General features: G+C 39.3%; 1 protein-coding gene across 2 annotated transcripts in view; it reads left to right on the forward strand.

Moving 5' to 3' along the window:
- Nucleotides 1-20,076, forward strand: part of LOC127844633 (exosome complex exonuclease RRP44-like) — a 56,589-nt gene that overhangs the window by 13,521 nt on the left and 22,992 nt on the right. For both annotated transcript variants that reach the window (XM_052375039.1, XM_052375040.1), the window contains exons 5-11: nt 4,363-4,436; nt 5,139-5,294; nt 9,989-10,141; nt 13,218-13,343; nt 13,829-13,966; nt 18,753-18,899; nt 19,660-19,776. In XM_052375039.1, coding sequence (XP_052230999.1) covers nt 4,363-4,436; nt 5,139-5,294; nt 9,989-10,141; nt 13,218-13,343; nt 13,829-13,966; nt 18,753-18,899; nt 19,660-19,776 — 911 coding nt within the window. The remainder of the gene's footprint in view (nt 1-4,362; nt 4,437-5,138; nt 5,295-9,988; nt 10,142-13,217; nt 13,344-13,828; nt 13,967-18,752; nt 18,900-19,659; nt 19,777-20,076) is intronic.

Raw genomic sequence — 20,076 nt, forward strand, 5'->3', positions numbered from 1 at the left:
AATAGTGTGATTTTTCCTTTCAGGATTGTGATTTCTCCTTCTTTCAGAGGTGTGATTTCTTCTCCATTCAGAGGTGTGATTTTTCCTCCTTTCAGGGTGTGTGATTTCTCCTCCTTTCAGGGGTGTGGTTTCTCCTCCTTTCAGGGGTGTGATTTCTTCTCCATTCAGAGGTGTGATTTTTCCTTTCAGGGGTGTGATTTCTCCTCCTTTCAGGGGTGTGATTTCTCCTCCTTTCAGGGGTGTGATTTCTTCTCCATTCAGAGGTGTGATTTATCCTCCTTTCAGTGGGTGTGATTTCTCCTCCTTTCAGGGGTGTGGTTACTCCTCCTTTTAGGGGTGTGATTTCTCCTCCTTTCTAGGGTGTGATTTTTCCTTTCAGGATTATGATTTCTCCTTTCAGAGTTGTGTTTCTCCTCCTTTCAGGGTTGTGATTTCTACTTCTTTCAGGGGGGTCATTTGTCCTTTCAAGGGTGTGGTTTCTTCTCCTTTCAGGGGTGTGATTTCTCCCCCCACCCCCTTTAGGGCTGGGACTTCTTTCTCTTTCAGAAGTGTGACTTCTCCTCTTTTCAGGGATGTGATTTCTCCTCCTTTTAGTGGTTGTGATTTCTCCTCTTTACAGCTGATTTCCTTGTTCTTAGTGCAAGGATTGCATATCCTATAGTTCTTAAATAACTGAATTATTTAAGAAAGGAAGGATTTCTTGAACACAGTAAGGGGTTGGGGAGGCGACAGAGGTTTTTTCAATACTGAAGTGTTTCCAAAATCACAGCCCTTTCATGATTGCAATCTTTTATAAAATAGAAATTTTAATCAAAGAGATTTAGCATTTTGTGAATATTCCATAGTTTGAGCAAACAATAAAATTTGGTAAAGGATTTCAGTGAATATAATTTGTGTACCTTTTTAGCTCACCTGAGCACAACGTGCTTATGGTGAGCTTTTGTGATCGCCTTTTGTCCGTCATGTGTAGTGCGACGTCAACATTTGCCTTGTTAACTCTCTAGAGGCCACATTTATTGTCCAATCTTCATGAAATTTGGTCAGAAGATTCGTTTCAATGATATCTTGGATGAGTTCGAAAATGGTAACGTTTGTTTGAAAAACATTGCTGCCAAGGGGCGAGGCATTTTTCCTTATATGGCTATATATGGCTATAGAAAAATCTTGTTAACACTCTAGAGGCCACATTTGTTGTCCGATCCTCATAAAACTTGGTCAGAAGATTCATCCCAATGATATCTTGGATGAGTTCGAAAATGATGTCCGTTGGTTGAAAAACATGGCCGCCAGGGGGTGGGGCATTTTTTCTTATATGGCTATAGTAAAACCGTGTTAACACTCTAGAGGCCACATTTATTTTCCGATCTTCATGAAACTTGCTCAGATGATTTGTCCCAATGATATCTTGGATGAGTTCAAAAATGGTAACCTTGGCTTGAAAAACATGGCTGCCAAGGGGCTGGGCATTTTTCCTTATATGACTATAGTAAAATCTTGTTAACTTTCTAGTTTGCTCAATCTTCATGAAATTTGGTCAGAACATTGGTTTCCTGTGTAGTAAAGTTTGGTTTTATTATGTCAATATTATGTGACATTAACTGTGTTATGTAATTTTTCATAACACAGAATTTTCATAGTTAACATAACTGTTTTAGTCATTAACACTTATGATAAGCCTTTCAACTAAGAGATAACTGAAAGAAAGACAACATGTACATGATTTTGCAGTATTTATGCAGTATTTATCTCCCTTGTTTAACCTGGTTCAGTTATCTATTTTTAGTTCTGCTCTGGAATTTGGGAAGATATTGATCAATGATAAATGCACTGTTCTGAGGGAAAATTGACTACTCTGCCATTGATCTCTTCTGAACTGTATACAATAAGCTGTTTGGGCTGATTTAAACACCTCTTGATGCTTTCTTGAAAAGTTAACAGCTCTTGAAAAAGGTTGGAATTTTGAAATAATTAAACTCAAAATTATTTTTAACACCAGCATCAAGACATTTTGGCATTATTTTCTAAAGTATTCTTATTATTTAGATTATTTTTATTTCGTATTTCTAAATTAGAAAGACTCTATTCTATTTCAATAACTGTAGTAATTTTTTCTTATTTTCACATTTGATTCACTGAAGTTTCCTAATCCCCATAAATATTGTTCTTTAGATTAAATTAGACCTATTTTTAAACTAGATTTTTGAAGCACTTTCTAGACTAACAGTAACTTATATTTATATCAGTTTTTTTTTTTTTACAGATTTTGAACTTCTTTTTACATTCATTAAGGTATTTGCTGTATGTTGTTCATTTTTGTAACGATACTTAGATTCTTTAGACTTAGCTTGTACCTGTTCTTAAATTTTTAACCAGGTTTTTAACCAGGTTTTCCGAAGGAAAAAACTGGTTATTAGATTGGTGAATGCGGGCGGGCGGGCTGTCGGGCGGGCGGAACAAGCTTTCTGGGCCATAACTTTGTCGTTCATTGTGAGATTTTAAAATCATTTGGCACATTTGTTAACCATCATTAGACAGTGTGTCGCGCGAAAAAATATATCCAAGGTCAAGGTCACACTTTGAGTTCAAAGGTAAAAAATAGCCATAAATAAGCTTGTCTGGGCTATAACTATGTCATTCATTATGAGATTTTAAAATCATTTGGCACATTTGTTCACCATCATGGGACGGTGTGTCGCACGAAAGAATCACGTCAATATCTCCAATGTCAAGGTCGCCACGACTAAAAATAGATTTATTTTAAAACAAACTTACAAAGGGGGTTAATTTTGTTTGTTCATTTCAAAAGTTCAGTTTGAGTTGTCTCCCTTTATCAGATTTTTTTTCACAATGAAAACCTGGTTTTGTGTACAATTTTGTCCCTTATTGTCATTGTTCTTCATTTTCCGAGCTCTTGGAATAAAAATTAGTTATTTTTGTTAAAGCTGCCTTGGTTTTCACTTATAAATAAATTCTTTGAGTGTATTTAGGCATCCCTGACTGAACGCCTTTAGTTAATTGAATTACAACTAGTCAGCATATTCATCCTGACCGGAAATAAGAGTTTGTCATATAATATTTCCGCATTAGATAAGTGCTTACAAAGTTACATAACTTGTAACTGTCCTGTGACCGGTTCATTTGCGTAAGCGAAGGAGACCGCACTACCACACCTGGATAGGACAGTTGAGTTTTATAATGGTTTGTATCGGTAAAAAAACATGGCCGCCAGGGGGGGGGGCTTTTTCCTTATATTTATATAGTAAAAAAGCTTGTGAACACTCTAGAAGTCACATGTTTTGCCTAATCATCATGAAATTTTGTCAAAACATTAGATATGTGGATGTCTCGGACGAGTTTGAAAATGGTCTTGATCAGTGAAAAAACATGGCCACCAGGGAGTGGGGCAGTTTTCTTTATATGTATATAGTGACAACATATGAACAGTCTAGAAGACACATTTTTTTCCCAATCTTCATGAAATTTGGACATATCTTGGAAGAGTTAAAAAATGGTTCAGGTCTGTTAAAAAAACATGGCTGCCAAGGGGCCAATTGTTGTTCATTCTTCATTATACTTGGTTAGAACATTTGTTCCATTGATATCTTGCGCTGCAAAGAACAGGTCATTTCTTTTTATCTCAGGTGAGCGACTTTGGGCCTTTCAGGCCCTCTTGTTTTTTTAAGTTGTGCTTTAAATTGAACTTGAACCTTACAATTATAATTGTTTGCTCCTTTTTATTTATGCTCCTTTTTGTTCAAAGTCTTGGACGTTTACACTCTCAAATCTGTTTTCTCTGAAAAGCCATTTAAAAGTGTATTTGAAAATAATAGGAGATTGCTCGTGGCGTGACAATTAACCAGGAGACCCTGCGTGTGGTAATATATTGTAAATTGCCATCGAAAATGTGATGATAGGTGTTGCTATGTATACATTCATATGAGCTTTTGCAAAAATGGGGGGGGGGGGGGGGGTAATGCATGTGCGTAAAGTGTTGTCCAAGATTAGCCTGTATGCTCCACAGGGGTAATCAGGGACGTCACTTTCCGCCAAAATTGGATTTATGCTGAGAAAAGACTTTTTTTAAACAGAAAATATCATAAAAGCAGAAAGTGTTGTCCCTGGTTAGCTTGTGCACATTGCACAGGCTAATCTGGGACGACACTTTACACACATGCATTAAACCCCCTTATTACAGAGCACAGTCCATATTTATTTTATCTCAGTTTTTTTCAGTTCAGGAATATGTAAGGAGCTTGAACATGGCTTACAAAGCACTGTTGGATGGAATAAATATAAGTCATGTTTGTATCAAAGGTCAAGTGTTATTATCCTTTATTTCAGTTATATTATCCTTTATTTCAGTTCAAGAATATATAAAGAGTTTGAAAGACAATGGATCCTTGCTTGATAAACTAGCTCACGTTGGAACAAGCATGGTAAAGTATAAACAATGTTTTTAATTGTTTTTAAACTATAATAGTGCATCTTTTTTACACACTTTTAAAAACAATATGTGTTTCTTAACGGTAGGCATGGTAAAGAAATGTTTTTGATATATCGGTTGGATTCTCTTAGCCTTTACAATGTCTTTATTTATCATGCACAAAACAGTTTACTTCTTGACATTCTGGACAATGTTGAAACTGGGTCATAAGATGTCTTTAAATAGGTAACTAGATCATATGGTATAAAAAAGTTTGTAACCCTTTTCCAAATTAGAAGCAAAGTGAAAATGTCTTTTGCAGCCAGTACAAAGCCAGAACAGCCTGTGAGTAACTCACAGTTTGTTCAGGTTTTATGCTGTTTGCTGCTCATCAGTATCTATGGGTTGGAAATTAAGCCTTTTAACTTGAATTTAGTAAGAAAGTTCTGTAATAAATTTTACTTTCTATGGGACTACAAATGCGTCAAAATACGTATCTAAGTGGTAAAGGGTTAACTCTTCCAGTGCTGGAACAGAATTTTGAAGGCCTTTGCAAACAGTTTGGATCCAGATGAGATGCCACAGAATGTGGCGTCTCATCAGGATTCAAACTATTTGCTATTCTGATAGTATTCGACAAACGACAAATTTCCCAGCATGCAAAGGGTTAACCGCCAAAAATATTCAAAAACTGTATTTTTATCCATAATACCAGGTGGTGGAGAAGGACAAGGTTCAATTTCCAGAGCATTTGTCTTTGGCTGAGATTCAGAAGGGCATCAGAACAGGCAAATACCTGCAAGGCACTTTCTTAGCTAGCAGGGAAAACTACCTGGAAGCCAATGTCAGTGTCCACAATCAGGAGAAAATGGTTTGTACATATTTGTGTACTGGTTTTTGTCTTACAATTTATCAACTGCTCATTTCTGTTTGTTTTTAGCCCACCTGAGCATAAACTGCTTAAGTTGAGCTTTTGTTATTGCCTTTTGTCAGTTTTGCGTTGTGTTTTGTCAATTTTATGCCCCCTTATGAGGGCATATAGTGATCGGACTGTCCGTCCGCCCGTCTTTCCGTCACACTTTGCGTTTAGGTTTCGCGTTTAGGTTTCGAAAAATGTTCATAAGTTCTATGTCCCTTCACATAGAAACTTAATATTAGGCATGCATATGTATCTCATGGAGCTGCACATTTTGAGTGGTGAAAGGTCAAGGTCATCCTTCAAGGTCAAAGGTAAAAAAAAACATGTATCAAAGCGGCGCAGTAGGGGGCATTGTGTTTCTGACAAACATCTCTTGTTTCCTTGTGGCCACATTTATGGCCCAGTGTTCATGAACTTTGGTCATAACATTCTTGCCAAATTTATCTGGGTGGATTCAAAACTGGGTAATTCGGGTTGAAAATTAGATAAAATAGAAGAAAAAGCCTGTGAACAATTTAGAGACCACATTTATCACCCAGTGGTCATGCACTTTGGTCAGAACATTCTTGCCAATTACATCAGGGTGGGTCCAAATTGGGTCATCTGGGTTCACAAACTTGATAACATAGAATAAAAAGCCTGTGAATGATTTAGGACCACATTTATTGCCCAATCTTCATAAAACTTGGATTGAACATTAGTCTCAATGATTTCGGCCATTTAAAACTGGGTCATGTGGAGTAAAACTTTTGGTCAGTATGACAGATTTAAGAAAAAGCTTGTGAATACTCTAGAAAAAACATTTGTTTGTGCAATCTTTATGAACCTTGCTTTGATTTTTTATGCCCCCATTTTGAAGAAAAGGGGGTATATAGTTTTCGCACTGTCCGTCGGTCGGTCAGTCAGTCAGTTGGTCGGTCGGTCACACTTCGTGTCCGCTCTCTAATTCAAATAGTTTTCATCTGATCTTTACCAAACTTGGTCAGAAGTTGTATCCAGACAATATCTAGGTCAAGTTCGAATATGGGTCATGCCGGGTCAAAAAACTAGGTCACTGGGTCACTTAGTGCATTTCAAGGATTAAGCATGGTGTCCGCTCTCTAATTGAAGTAGTTTTCATCTGATCTTTACTTAACTTGGTCAGAAGCTGTATCAAGACAATATCTAGGTCAAATTCGAATATGGGTCATTCCGGGTCAAAAACTAGGTCACTGGGTCACTTAGTGCATTTCAAGGATTAAGCATGGTGTCCGCTCTCTAATTGAAGTAGTTTTCATCTGATCTTTACTAAACTTGGTAAGAAGTTGTATTAAGACAATATCTAGGTCAAGTTCGAATATGGGTCATGCCGGGTCAAAAACTAGGTCACGTGGTCACTTAGTGCATTTCAAGGATTAAGCATGTTGTCCGCTCTCTAGTTTATGTGGCTTTCTGATTTATTTTGATATTCTAAGACATTTTTATGCCCCCGAAGGAGGGCTAGTGATCGGACTGTCCGTTCGTCTGTCCCTCCGTCTGTCCGTCACACTTTGCGTTTAGATTTCGAAAAATGCTCATAACTTCTATGTCGCTTCAGATAGCAATTTCATATTTTGCATGCATGTGTATATGGACAAGGCCTTTCCATACGCACACAAATTTTGACCCCTGTGACCTTGACCTTGAACTTAGGGTCCGCGTTTAGGTTCGAAATCTGTGTGTTGGATTTGAAAAAAACACTAATAACTTCTACCAAGCATTTACACAGTTATACTTTTATGTAGTGACAAAGTTACAGTTGGGGGCATCTGTGTCCTATGGACATATTTCTTGTTTTCCATAAGTGAGATAAGGTTCCTGTTCGTTGGAAAACATGGCTACCATGAGGTGGGGGCAGTTTTCCTTATGTGGTTATAGTAAAACCACTTGAACACTAGAAGTCACATTTTTGACCCTCAAAATGTGAAACTTACACAGAGTATTGACACAAGATGTAAATATCTTTGCTGTGTTCGAAAATGATTGTGGTTTGTTAAAAAAACATGGTTGCTTGGTGTTTTTCATTCAGTTGTGAAACCATAAACACATCCTGCTCAAAATAGTTTATTTCCTTGTTTTCTTTGAAACTTTGGCCCTCTTTTTATGCCCCCGGTAGGAGGTCATATAGTAATCAGACTGTCCGTCTGTCTGTCTGTCCGTCTTTCCGTCACACTTTGCGTTTAGGTTTCGAAAAATGCTCATAACTTCTATGTCCAGGGGTTTTTTTTAGAAAAAGGGGAAGACGCTGGACGCTGGGTAAAAGGGAAAAATTGAGCGCGAAAGAGACATATTTGGGGAAAAAATAAAAACTGTTTATTTCAATGTCTATAACTCACCTACAGACTTCAGGGTTTTTTTTTAGAAAAAGAGGCATATCTCTGACCTTTTTGTTCTTAAACACATAAACAAGTATGATATTAAAGTCAAAGTCCTAAATAAAGTTGCAGGTGTAGATCTTATAATGGGAAATGTTTTCAACTGGGGCCGGGGAACGATGTCAATATTATGATTTCAATTTCATGATGAATGGGTTGACGATCTAGATATGCTACAGTATTGGAAGGGAAAGGTGCGGCAGCTGCCGATTGTCTACTTTCACTTTCACAATAATCCGACAGTATTAATCGATGTTGATTACATGTACCTCCGAATCCTGCTGTGTTTCAACGGTTTTTGATGATTCATTCTTAAATAATGCGTCAACGCAATTAACATTTTCCGAGTCCGAACGTTTTATTTTGTTCGTGTATGAACGCCAATTATGAGACTTTTTTCTGTTTTAACTTTTATATCTTGGCTTTCACATAACCCGGATGAAAAATTCGACTGGTTTCCGGTAATTAATTGACGAAACACCCTTCTCGCGCAAGAACGGAATCCAGTAAAATAGTCACATGATTAATACGATTAGTTGCCCGGTTTCCATGACGTAATTTAAGAGCTATATATAAAATCACTGGGATTCCCAGACTTGAGTGTTCGTCGGGAGAGAGAGAGAGCGAGATCGTTGTACATGGTACAAATTGGATAAGTTTCGACTTCCCAAAAGAAAAAAAAACATTTCTTTGAGGTTAAAATATTATATTTTGGTGAAAAATTATATTTTTGGAGGGGAAATGGTATCTTTAGGGGAAAAATTCTGGTAGGGGAAGACGCCGAATATCGGCGTCACTTTCTTAGTAAAAAAAAACCCTGATGTCCCTTGAGATGTAATCTTCATATTTGGTATGCATGTATATATGGACAAGGTCTTCCATAGGCACAAAAATGTTGACCCCGGTGACCTTGACGTTGAACTTAGGGTCCGCGTTTAGCTTTCGAATTCTGTGTTTAGGTTTCGAAAAATGCTCATAACTTCTATGTCTCTTGAGATATAACCTTCATATTTGGTATGCATGTGTATATAGACAAGGCCTTTCCATACGTTCAAAAATTTTGACCCCTGTGACCTTGACGTTGAACTTAGGGTCCGCGTTTAGGTTTCGAAATCTGCGTTTAGGTTTCGAAAAATGCTCATTACTTCTATGTCCCTTGAGATATAACCTTCATATTTGGTATGCATGTGTATATGGACAAGGCCTTTCTATACGCACAAAAATTTTGACCCCCTTCACCTTGAACTTAGGGTCTGTGTTTAGATTTCAAAATCTGCGTTTAGGTTTCAAAAAAACCTCATAACATTTATCAAGCGTTTATAGGGGGGCATAAGTCATCCTATGGTGACAGCTCTTGTTTTGGAAAAAACTTAGATTTGCCCAGCAAAAACAAAACCAAGGTAATTTATCTCAAAAGTTTTTCCCATCTACAAGATGCCTTTTGATTTGTTAAGCATATGGTGTAATTTTTTATGACCCCGGTAGGAGGGCATATAGTGATCGGACTGTCCGTCCGTCTGTCTGTCACACTTTGCGTTTAGGTTTAGAAAAATGCTCATATTATCTATGTCCCTTGAGATGTAACCTTCATATTTGGTATGCATGTGTATATGGACAAGGCCTTTCCATACGCACACAAATTTTGACCCCTGTGACCTTAACGTTGAACTTGGGGTCCGCGTTTAGGTTTCGAAATCTGTGTTTAGGTTTCGAAAAATGCTCATAACTTCTATGTCCCTTGAGATATAACGTTCATATTTGGTATGCATGTGTATATAGACAAGGCCTTTCGATACGCACACAAATTTTTTACCCTGTTACCTTGACGTTGAACTTAGGGTCTGCGTTTTGGTATTGAAATATGCGTTTAGGTTTCGAAAAATGCTCATTACTTCTATGTCCCTTGAGATATAACCTTTATATTTGGTATGCATGTGTATATGGACAAGGCCTTTCCATGCACACAAAAATTTTGACCCCTTGACCTTGAACTTATGGTCCGTGTTTAGGTTTCGAAATCTGAGTTTAGGTTTTGAAAAAAGCTCATAACTTCTATCAAGCGTTTATAGGGGGCATAAGTCATCCTATGGTGACAGCTCTTGTTTAGGGAAGGATTTCATGTCTGACTTCTTAATTCATCATGATTTATGCAAAATTGTTATATCTGAATTATTTGAATGTACTAATGATCCTCATTAAATTGTTCAAATAATGTATGGAATTTTGTGTAACAATTTCTGTTGTTATGTTCAGGTATTTCTGCAAGGCCATGCGAACCTGAATCGAGCGGTTAACGATGACGTTGTTGCCATAGAGATGTTACCGGAGCCTGAATGGAGCTGTCCCAGCTCTCTCATGCTGGAAGAGATAGAGGAGAAACCTGATGACGCTGACATAGAGGCAGAGGTATGGGCTAACATAGAGGCAGAGGTATGGGCTGACATAGAGGCAGAGGTTGGGGCTAAAATAGAGGCAGAGGTATGGGCTGACATAGAGGCATAGGTAGGGGCTGACATAGAGGCAGAGGTATGGGCTAACATAGAGGCAGAGGTAGTAGCTGACATAGAGGCAGAGGTATGGGCTAACATAGAGGCATAGGTAGGGGCTGACATAGAGGCAGAGGTATGGGCTAACATAGAGGCAGAGGTATGGGCTGACATAGAGGCAGAGGTATGGGCTAACATAGAGGCAGAGGTATGGGCTGACATAGAGGCAGAGGTATGGGCTGACATAGAGGCAGAGGTATGGGCTGACATAGAGGCAGAGGTATGGGCTAACATAGAGGCAGAGGTATGGGCTGACATAGAGGCAGAGGTATGGGCTAACATAGAGGCAGAGGTATGGGCTGACATAGAGGCAGAGGTATGGGCTAACATAGAGGCAGAGTAATGGGCTGACATAGAGGCAGAGGTATGGGCTGACATAGAGGCAGAGGTATGGGCTGACATAGAGGCAGAGGTATGGGCTGACATAGAGGCAGAGGTAGAGGCTAACATAGAGGCAGAGGTAGGGGCTGACATAGAGGCAGAGGTATGGGCTGACATAGAGGCAGAGGTAGGGGCTTACATAAAGGCAGAGGTAGGGGCTGACATAGAGGCAGAGGTGTGGGCTGGCATAAAGGCAGAGGTATGGGCTGACATAGAGGCAGAGGTATGGGCTAACATAGAGGCAGAGGTATGGGCTGACATAGAGGCAGAGGTAGGGGCTGACATAGAGGCAGAGGTAGGGGCTTACATAAAGGCAGAGGTAGGGGCTGACATAGAGGCAGAGGTATGGGCTGACATAGAGGCAGAGGTAGAGGCTAACATAGAGGCAGAGGTAGGGGCTAACATAGAGGCAGAGGTATGGGCTGACATAGAGGCAGAGGTAGGGGCTTACATAAAGGCAGAGGTAGGGGCTGACATAGAGGCAGAGGTGTGGGCTGGCATAAAGGCAGAGGTATGGGCTGACATAGAGGCAGAGGTATGGGCTAACATAGAGGCAGAGGTATGGGCTGACATAGAGGCAGAGGTATGGGCTGACATAGAGGCAGAGGTATGGGCTGACATAGAGGCAGAGGTATGGGCTGACATAGAGGCAGAGGTATGGGCTGACATAAAGACAGAGGTAGGGGTTGACATAGAGGCAGAGTTATTGGCTGGCATAAAGGCAGAGGTAGGGGCTGACATAAAGGCAGAAATATGGGCTGACAAAGACAGGGCCCTCAATCCATTTTAGGGGAAGCGGGTCCCTACCCATAGCAGGGGGAATTTTCGCGGCGTTTCCCTTTTTGGGGGATTTTTAACTTACTCTCTAATTATTACATTTGCACTATATTCATTGCTTATTTCATAATTAAGTATGTTTGACAAGATTAAATTAAAATAGAATTGAGATATAGTAATCATTAGACATCTATCTATAAAAATTAAAAATAAAAAAAATTGGGGGGGGGTGGGGGGAATTTTTCCCCAAAAAAGGGGAAAAATGTATACTTTTCAGGGGGGGGGGAAGCTGCCGAATTTCGGCCATGGATTTGACAGATTGAGGGCCCTGAAAGAGGAGGAGGTATAGGCTGGCATAGAGGCAGAGGTAGGGGCTGACAAAGAGCCAGAGGTATTGGGCTGACATAGAAGCAGAGGTATGGGCTGTGATAGAGGCAGAGGTAGGAGCTGACAAAGAGGCCGAGGTATGGGCTGACATAGAGGCAGAGGTATGGGCTGACATAGAGGCCGAGGTATGGGCTGACATAGAGGCAGAGGTATGGGCTGACATAGAGGCAGAGGTATGGGCTGACATAAAGGCAGAGGTATGGGCTGACATAGAGGCAGAGGTATGGGCTGTCATAGAGGCAGAGGTAGGGGCTGATAAAAAGAGGCAGAGTTATGAGCTGACATAGAGGCAGTGGTATGGGCTGTCAGAGAGGCAGATTTATGGGCTGACATAGAGGCAGAGGTATGGGCTGACATAGAGGCAGAGGTATGTGCTGTCATAGAGGCAGAGGTAGTATAGGGGCTGACAAAGAGGCAGAGTTATGAGCTGACATAGAAGAAGAGGTATGGGCTGTCATAGAGGCAGATTTATGGGCTGACATAGAGGCAGAGGTAGGGGCTCACATAGAGGCAGAGGTATGAGCTGACATAGAGGCAGAGGTATGGGCTGACATAGAGGCAGAGGTATGGGCTGACATAGAGGCAGAGGTAGTAGCTGACATAGAGGCAGAGGTAGTAGCTGACATAGAGACAAGTAGGGGCTGACATAGAGGCAAAGGTAGGGGCTGACATAGAGGCAAAGGTAGGGGCTGACAAAGGGGCAAATGTTAAGGCTGACGCAGAGGCAGTGGCTGACATAGAGGAAGGGGCTGGCATAGAGGTTGAGATGGGGGACAGTAGACATAGAGGCTCAGGTAGGGGACATGATATAGAGGCAGGGGTAGGGGCTGACATAGAGGCAGAGGTAGGGGCCATGACATAGAGGTATGGCATCATTACATAGAGGTAGGGGCCATGACATAGAGGTAGGGGCCATGACATAGAGGCAGAGCTAGGGGCTGACATAGAGGCAAAGGTAGGGGCTGACAAAGAGGCAGAGGTAGGGGCTGACTTAGAGGCTGAGGTAAGGCACAGTAGACATAGAGGTAGGGGCCAGTGATATAGAGGTAGGGGCTGACATAGAGACATAGTTAGGGGCCATGATATAGAGACAGAGGTAGGGGCCGACATAGTGGTTGAGGTAGGGGACAGTAGACAGAGGCTAAGGTAGAGTACAGTAAACATAGAGAAAGAGGTAGGGGCCATGACAAACAGGCTGAGTTAGGGCCTGTGACATAGAGGCTGAGGTAGGGGACAGTAGAGACTGAAAACATTTTCAATATAATATTTCTGTAAGGTAAATCGATGTATTTAACATAAACATGCACGACTGGTCTTCTGTTTAATTTAGGACTGATAGCAAATGATGGATTGAAAAATTCAAATTTGAAAAAAAAGAGAACTTTTTACAGGATGCAGCTGTAAAGAGGAAGCGAGTGCCTCGTGAATTGAGACAGCCAACAGGGCGAGTGGTGGGGATCATAAAGAGAAATTGGCGGCAGTACTGTGGCATACTTCAACCCTCTGCTGTCAAAGAGGTGCAGCACATTACAAACGTTCTGTTATCCAATTTTTAACCTCACTGGATACTATTTCTTAATAAATTTTCCCTTATTTGGCGAATGTTTTTTTAATTGGCATTATTTATCTCCTTTTTCTCTAAATTTGCAAAATGTGGCTTTTTAGGCACCTTCTCCCTTTAAAAAGTTGCATTTCAGGGTGTTAAAGTGGTTTCATTAATAAGAATCAGGGTGGCAAATTCCAGCAGAGTAGCCAGTTATCAATGAAACAGGTTTACGTCGCAATTCATAACACCACCTGGTGTTTAAGATTTATGTAAAAAGTTTTCTATAAGTGGTGGAGCTTTTAATTTAGTCAAGGTATGTTTGTCTGTAGGCTACACATCACTTGTTTTCTCCATATTTAGGCTTCACATCACCAGTTTATGCCTGTCTGTAGGCTACATGTAAACTGTTTGTGCCAGTCCATAGACTATATGTCACCTGTTTATGCCTGTTTGTAGGCTACACGTCACCTGTTTATGCCGGCTGAGCGGCGTATCCCCAAGATTCGTATCGAGACACGCCAGGCACGGGACCTGGGCAGTCAGAGAATTGTGGTTGCCATTGACAGCTGGCCCCGAAACTCCAGATATCCACAGGTACTTTTAAACTTAATATTGATAAAATTGTGTTGATTTCCATATGTCGTATTAAATTTTTAGTTTATAAAAAATATTTGAGCAGATTAATTTGGATGAAGGTGAGTAAAATATACAACTAAATTATACTGAAACCAGCAGACTATTTTAGTATATTCTGTTTACGGCCCTGACTTCTTGTTGATATAATTATTGTCAGGCCGTTTTCCATCGTTTCCATTACATATTAAGTGGAACTTACCATTTTGTCCTGTACCAACACCAGTTGCTCTATTGTACGCTTGCACATGTGTTGCTAATGATTATTCCTATGTTACCCATATTATAGAAACTTACTGCATATGATCATTATACCCCCCTTCAATCAAGCTGGAATATTGTTTTAGAATTTCACCTGTCTGGTGGTGGTATGGTCGGTTGGTCCCAGGGCTTTCCACAGGCCATTTAACGATTTCTCGTTGGGGCGCTTGAATTTCGAAATCAGATTCCCCGGGCGCTTGAAATTTTCCGATCAGTGTATTTTTCAGAAAAAGAAAGTGGAGATTGTCAAAAAAATCAAGGTTTCTCTATCAGTGTATCAATATTCCCTGTACTCGGTACCTGCTTTCACATGTAATTGCCATAAACACAACATGGGGTAATGGATAATAGACTGATAAGAGAATAGCTTGACGCGCGTATTGATTATTCTAGCCACATAACACAGTCATTTAAATGCTGACAAGGATGTATCAGGTAACATTTCAGTCGTTTATTCCAGTCGTCAAACTGTGATGTTCATCGTCCAATCGGTTACGCGAATGCTTATGAGGGCGGGGTTAATTATCTGTTATGTTCTGTCATGTAGTTTCCCCCAATCTGATTGAGGAACTCCTGGCAGGTAGTCCAGCCAAGATAGAGTTAAAGCCAATTTCACGTTTAGATCCAATAGTGAATTTACATAAACACATTGAACTTTTCACACATGCCTTTTTACATTATATACAGTATTTAAATCAGTAGACCGTGTCTCAGCAATGGTTTAAACTGCGGCTTAATACAGGTTTATTACGGTATAGGGATAAATGATATATCATTTAGCCTGAAATATTCAGTCGCGTAACATTATTTAAAAGTTAGTAAAAAGTTATTAACGCTCGACATTTTATGTGTGGTCTGTCTTATCTAGTGGGGTTAACAAAGGGGCCAGGTGTAAGCAATTGCACTCTTTTATTGTGTAGATGGTAAATGTAGCATTGGCTAGCTCTTTCTATACGGAGTTGTAGCCGCATGGGTAGTTGTATGATACTTTTAATGTTTTTGTGAGAGCAGTCCATAATAAGCTGGGTAAGGTCCTCCCTGGTGTTGAATAGTGAGAGCCCAACGGGATGGATCTCTTCAATGATTTCTGCTAACATTTTGGTTCCAATTTTTCGCGTTCCTTCAAGTTGTTCGCAGTCAAGCAGGAAGTGTTGCAGTGTCTCATCACCATTTCCACACATCAGACATGTTGGACTGACCTTGACTTTGTTATATTGGGCTGTATTTGATTGGAAGATATATGTTCCTGTAATTACTCTTGCCTTGATCTCTGCTTTTCGAACATCATGCTCAACTGGGAGAACCGACCTTCAGATGTTATGGGCTACTTTTGTAGGGTTGTCCTGTATTTGTATGTACTTAAGTGTAGATTTATGATCAATTTCTTCAGACCACTTCTGATGCCAATATTGATTGATGGCTTTGTCTATTATGGTTTTCCATTTGGGTGTTTCAATAGGATGCTCAAAAAGGTATCTGAAGTCTGGGAGATTGTACTTTTGAACTTCCTGGAGACTGAAGCTAAAGAGTGGCTGTCAAAAGAGGCCATGGTTATTTGTCTAGAGAGTATGTTGTACTCTGCTGAGCCTTGGAGTCTTGAAATATTAGTGAAGAGAGAGAGTCTTCATCTATCTATAATTGACTCAATAGGTTCACTGCCTTGGAGTAAATGTACTCCTGCAGTCACAGTACGTGTTGGTAGGCCTTGGAAGTGCTAAAACATACTCCTTTGTTGTCTGTCGAGCTTTCCTATATCCCCTTTGGTGACCTTTAAGATTTCGACCCCATACAAGGCTCTTGGTATTGCATAGGTGTTCCATAATTTGAGAGCAACAACTGGTGAGAAACCTTTTCTTGCATGTAACCCGGGTCCAAGGAGTGCATATATAGTCTGCCTTGCGGTTTTAAGGCGATCGTCCGTATTGAGGTTCTTTGGCGTTCTTATGATTCCTAAGTGTTTAACTTCAGTAGAGTGTTTAACAGGTGCGCCGTTTAGATAGATGGAGCCAGGGGAGTTTCCTTTAATTGTAAGTATTGACCATTATTTTTTATTGTCGTCGGGCACTAAGTAAGAGTTTGTCACAGCTTGATTAGCATGAAGTTGTAACATTTACGTAATATAAAACCGGTAAAGAACAGTACATTAAAGACGGTTTCAGGCATCATCATCACACCTTTTTACTGTAAACAAGTGTTACCTATGACTCATAATAAATACGAGTAATTATTGCAAGTGGTAAACAATTAATTACTTATAGCAAGTAACTGGTGCTAATAACTCCTGGTAACAATTATGGATAACAATTTAATTCCATTACATGTATATTTCATCATGTCCATTTATAGAACTAAATAATCGCATTACTAGTCCAATAAATGTCAGAAAAACGAGGTGAATCACTGATTCACCTCGTTTTTCTGACATTTATTGGACCAGTAATGCGCTTTAACAAATTTTCTTAGAATTAATTACGCACACTTGTAAATGTTTCGTCCGATAATCGTTACTTAAAAGACTGATGATGGCAACTGGTCATAATCCTCGTGGACAACGTGAATTTCATGCATAATTCCGTCAAAACATTTATTCGACTCGTAAAGTGTTTAAACAAATTATCGTTGAATTCATAACGCAACTGTTAATATTTGTTGAAATCTCAAATGGGAATAATTAAATTTGTAATCCGAAACCCATTCCGGTAAGTCGATGTTAACGTGTTTTTAATCCGAAACACACTTCTGAATGTAAATGTTACTGCAACGTTAAAATATTCTTGCTTCAAATGAGCAGTTGCACATTTATTTTGTGTCGAATCTTTTTCTCAATTAAAAAGAGCGCGAAAATTATGCAGCATGTACAACATTGCGTCATTTGCATAGAAAGTGCGCGCGTGTATCGTTTTAACAAGCACACAATACGTCAGGGGATTGACGCATGTTCAGAGGCAATATTTCATCAAATCTATAAATAGTCACTTAAAATTGAATTTATACTATAGAAAAATGGCAAGGTTTGTGTTAAAGAAATAATTGAGAGATTTTATCATAAATATTTACCAGAAAGTGATTTCTAAAAACTGGATTATCGGGTAATGAATAGAAACGGATGTATTGGGGGAATTGTTTGAGTCGGGATTTTACTATCTGTACGGGAAAGTTTTAAAACAATTAAACAATATAAAAAATTATTATTTTTTTAAATGACTGGGGGATTTTCTTGAAGAGTCATAGCGCACCAAATGACGTCTTTTGACGCTGTTTTTCTTTGAGTTATAACGCACCACAGAAGGTGAATTGACACGTTATATTTTAAAAAAATCGACGTCGGGAAGGGACACCTCTCCCGAACCACCCCTATCAGCCCCGGGGCGCCTGACAAAAATCCTGTGGAAAGCACTGGTTGGTCCGTATACCATTTCATTTCCACATTATGCCTTAAGAAGACATTCACCTACCACCATGCCAATTGGTTACTTTCAAGTTAAAAAATTATTCTTTACTTTCGAGGTCATCATGTCAAAGCCACTGGGGCTTGTAACATGAAATTTGTTTCATGTAGATATCTTGATATTTTTACATGCTATCATAATAGTTGGCTTGGTGTTTCCTTGTATAATTGCATCTTGTTCATATTGAATTAAAAAAGGCTAAATGGTAATACCACACTTTTTATCCCCCCCCCCATAGGCGGAGGGATATTGTTTTGGCGTTGTCCGTCTGTCCTTCCGTCCGTCTTTCCGTCCGTCCGGCACTTTTGTGTCCGGAGCCATATCTTGGAAGTGCTTTGGGGGATTTCATTGAAACTTTGTAGGAGTATATATATGGATAAGAGGATGATGTACGCCAAATGGCGTTGTAAACCATCTGTTAATAACGGAGTTATTGCCCTTTGTATCTTGAAAAAACGCTTTTTTGAGTGTCAAATATAACACTTCTGTGTCCAGAAGCATATTGGCGGGGGATATCAATTCAACGAATTTGCTTGTTTTCTTATAATTCTTACAAAATGCAACCCTAATTATTGAGATTCAACTTCAAATTAAAAACATAAAATCAATGGTTTTGACATGTGTAAAAGAAACAGGTCTTAATATTTGTAAGGTGGCAAAATTGTGTACGTTATTTTAAGCAGTTTTGTTTCATTTTAGATTTTTACATGGATTGTGTAATAAATGTAAAAAAAATTAACAACATTATTTCAGCACTGTATGGTTTGTTACTTTTACCAGGAGCCAAAGTAGGTGATGGCTACTAAAATCTCTAGATGGCTTCTAAAATCTCTAAATCGCTACTTAAATCTCTTAATGACTCTTTATATCTTTAAATGGCTAGTAAAAACTGTAAAAATTTCTGAAAATATTTTCAAATAAAGCCTATTTGGACACTTGTTTAGGTAACATGCATTTTTGCTAATAATTCAGAAATTCCTTAGTGTCAACCTTGAAAATTCTAAAACACAAACTATTTAAACTATTTTCATTCTCAGGGCCATTTTGTGCGAAAGCTTGGCAATATTGGAGACAAGGACACGGAGAATGAAGTTTTACTACTGGAGCACGACGTCCCACACTGCAGTTTTTCAGAGCAGGTGCTAAGCTTCCTGCCCAAGATGCCCTGGACCATCACTGATGAGGTTAGGAAAAAAACAATATAAGCCGTGCTCTGTGAAAAGGGTGTTTAATGCATGTGCGTGAAGTGTCGTCCCAGATTAGCCTGCGCAGTTCCTTTTAGACAAATCAGGCACGACTTTTTCCACCTAAACTAGATTTTTGCTAAGAAGAGACTTCGTTTAAACAAAAAATATAAAAGGGGAAAGTGTCGTCCCAGATAAGCCTGTAGGGCTGCTGGAACGATACTTTATGCACATGCATTAAACCCCTTTTCACAGAGTGCGGCCCGTATAATAAAAAACAATTGCAAACACTTTTATGCCAGTATTAATAGTATTTACAAGGATGCATATTTAATATACCAAATTGAACAGTTGCTTTATCATAATATATATTTAGTTTGTCACGGTTTATTCCATTGGAAAGCAAGATCCGTTGCATGCAGATATATGGAAAAAAGCAAGAATCGTCTATAAAACTTAAATATTTTACCCTTTCATCTTGCAGTCACACTACAACTATGTTAAGAATTGTAAACCTTTGTTTGCTACTCAAATAAACCATAGTACTTATCCTAATTGCCCTAAAAATGAATTTGAGCTTACCAACAAAACATTCTTGCCAATAACAGGGGACATATGTGTGTCAAACACAACATCTTGGGTCGACCATGGACCTATATAGAATTTTTGGGCCAACCAATGGATTGAAAAGAATGTGTGATTACCCGTCTTTTGATTATACTTTTATATTATAATTACACATTTATTTGGTTGTATGTAGGACTTGAAACATCGCACAGATCTTCGACATGTGACTATATGCAGTGTTGATCCCCCTGGTTGTACAGATATTGATGATGCATTGCACTGTAGGGACCTCCCTAACGGCAATTTAGAGGTAACATTCTGATTACTCCAGGTTTTTTTTTGGTTTTTTTAAGAGACTACTCCCAAACAATGCATGTATTAAGAGTTTAAAACAGGATCTCTTTATACCCTCGCAACAAAGTAGAGGCGGATATACTCTGATCACCGTGTCAATCTTTTTTTTCCGTCTGTCTTTTTGTCCGTCTGTCTGTTATTGCATGTGTCTGTTTGTCCGTCTGTCTGTAGACACTTTTTCATCTTACAGAGGTCTTCCATCTAATGAACAACATTCAAACTTGCATGTATTGAGCATTTGACAGTTGTAACATTA

This window comes from Dreissena polymorpha, chromosome 9 (genome assembly GCF_020536995.1).
Source record: "Dreissena polymorpha isolate Duluth1 chromosome 9, UMN_Dpol_1.0, whole genome shotgun sequence".
NCBI classification, from domain to species: Eukaryota; Metazoa; Mollusca; class Bivalvia; order Myida; family Dreissenidae; genus Dreissena; species Dreissena polymorpha.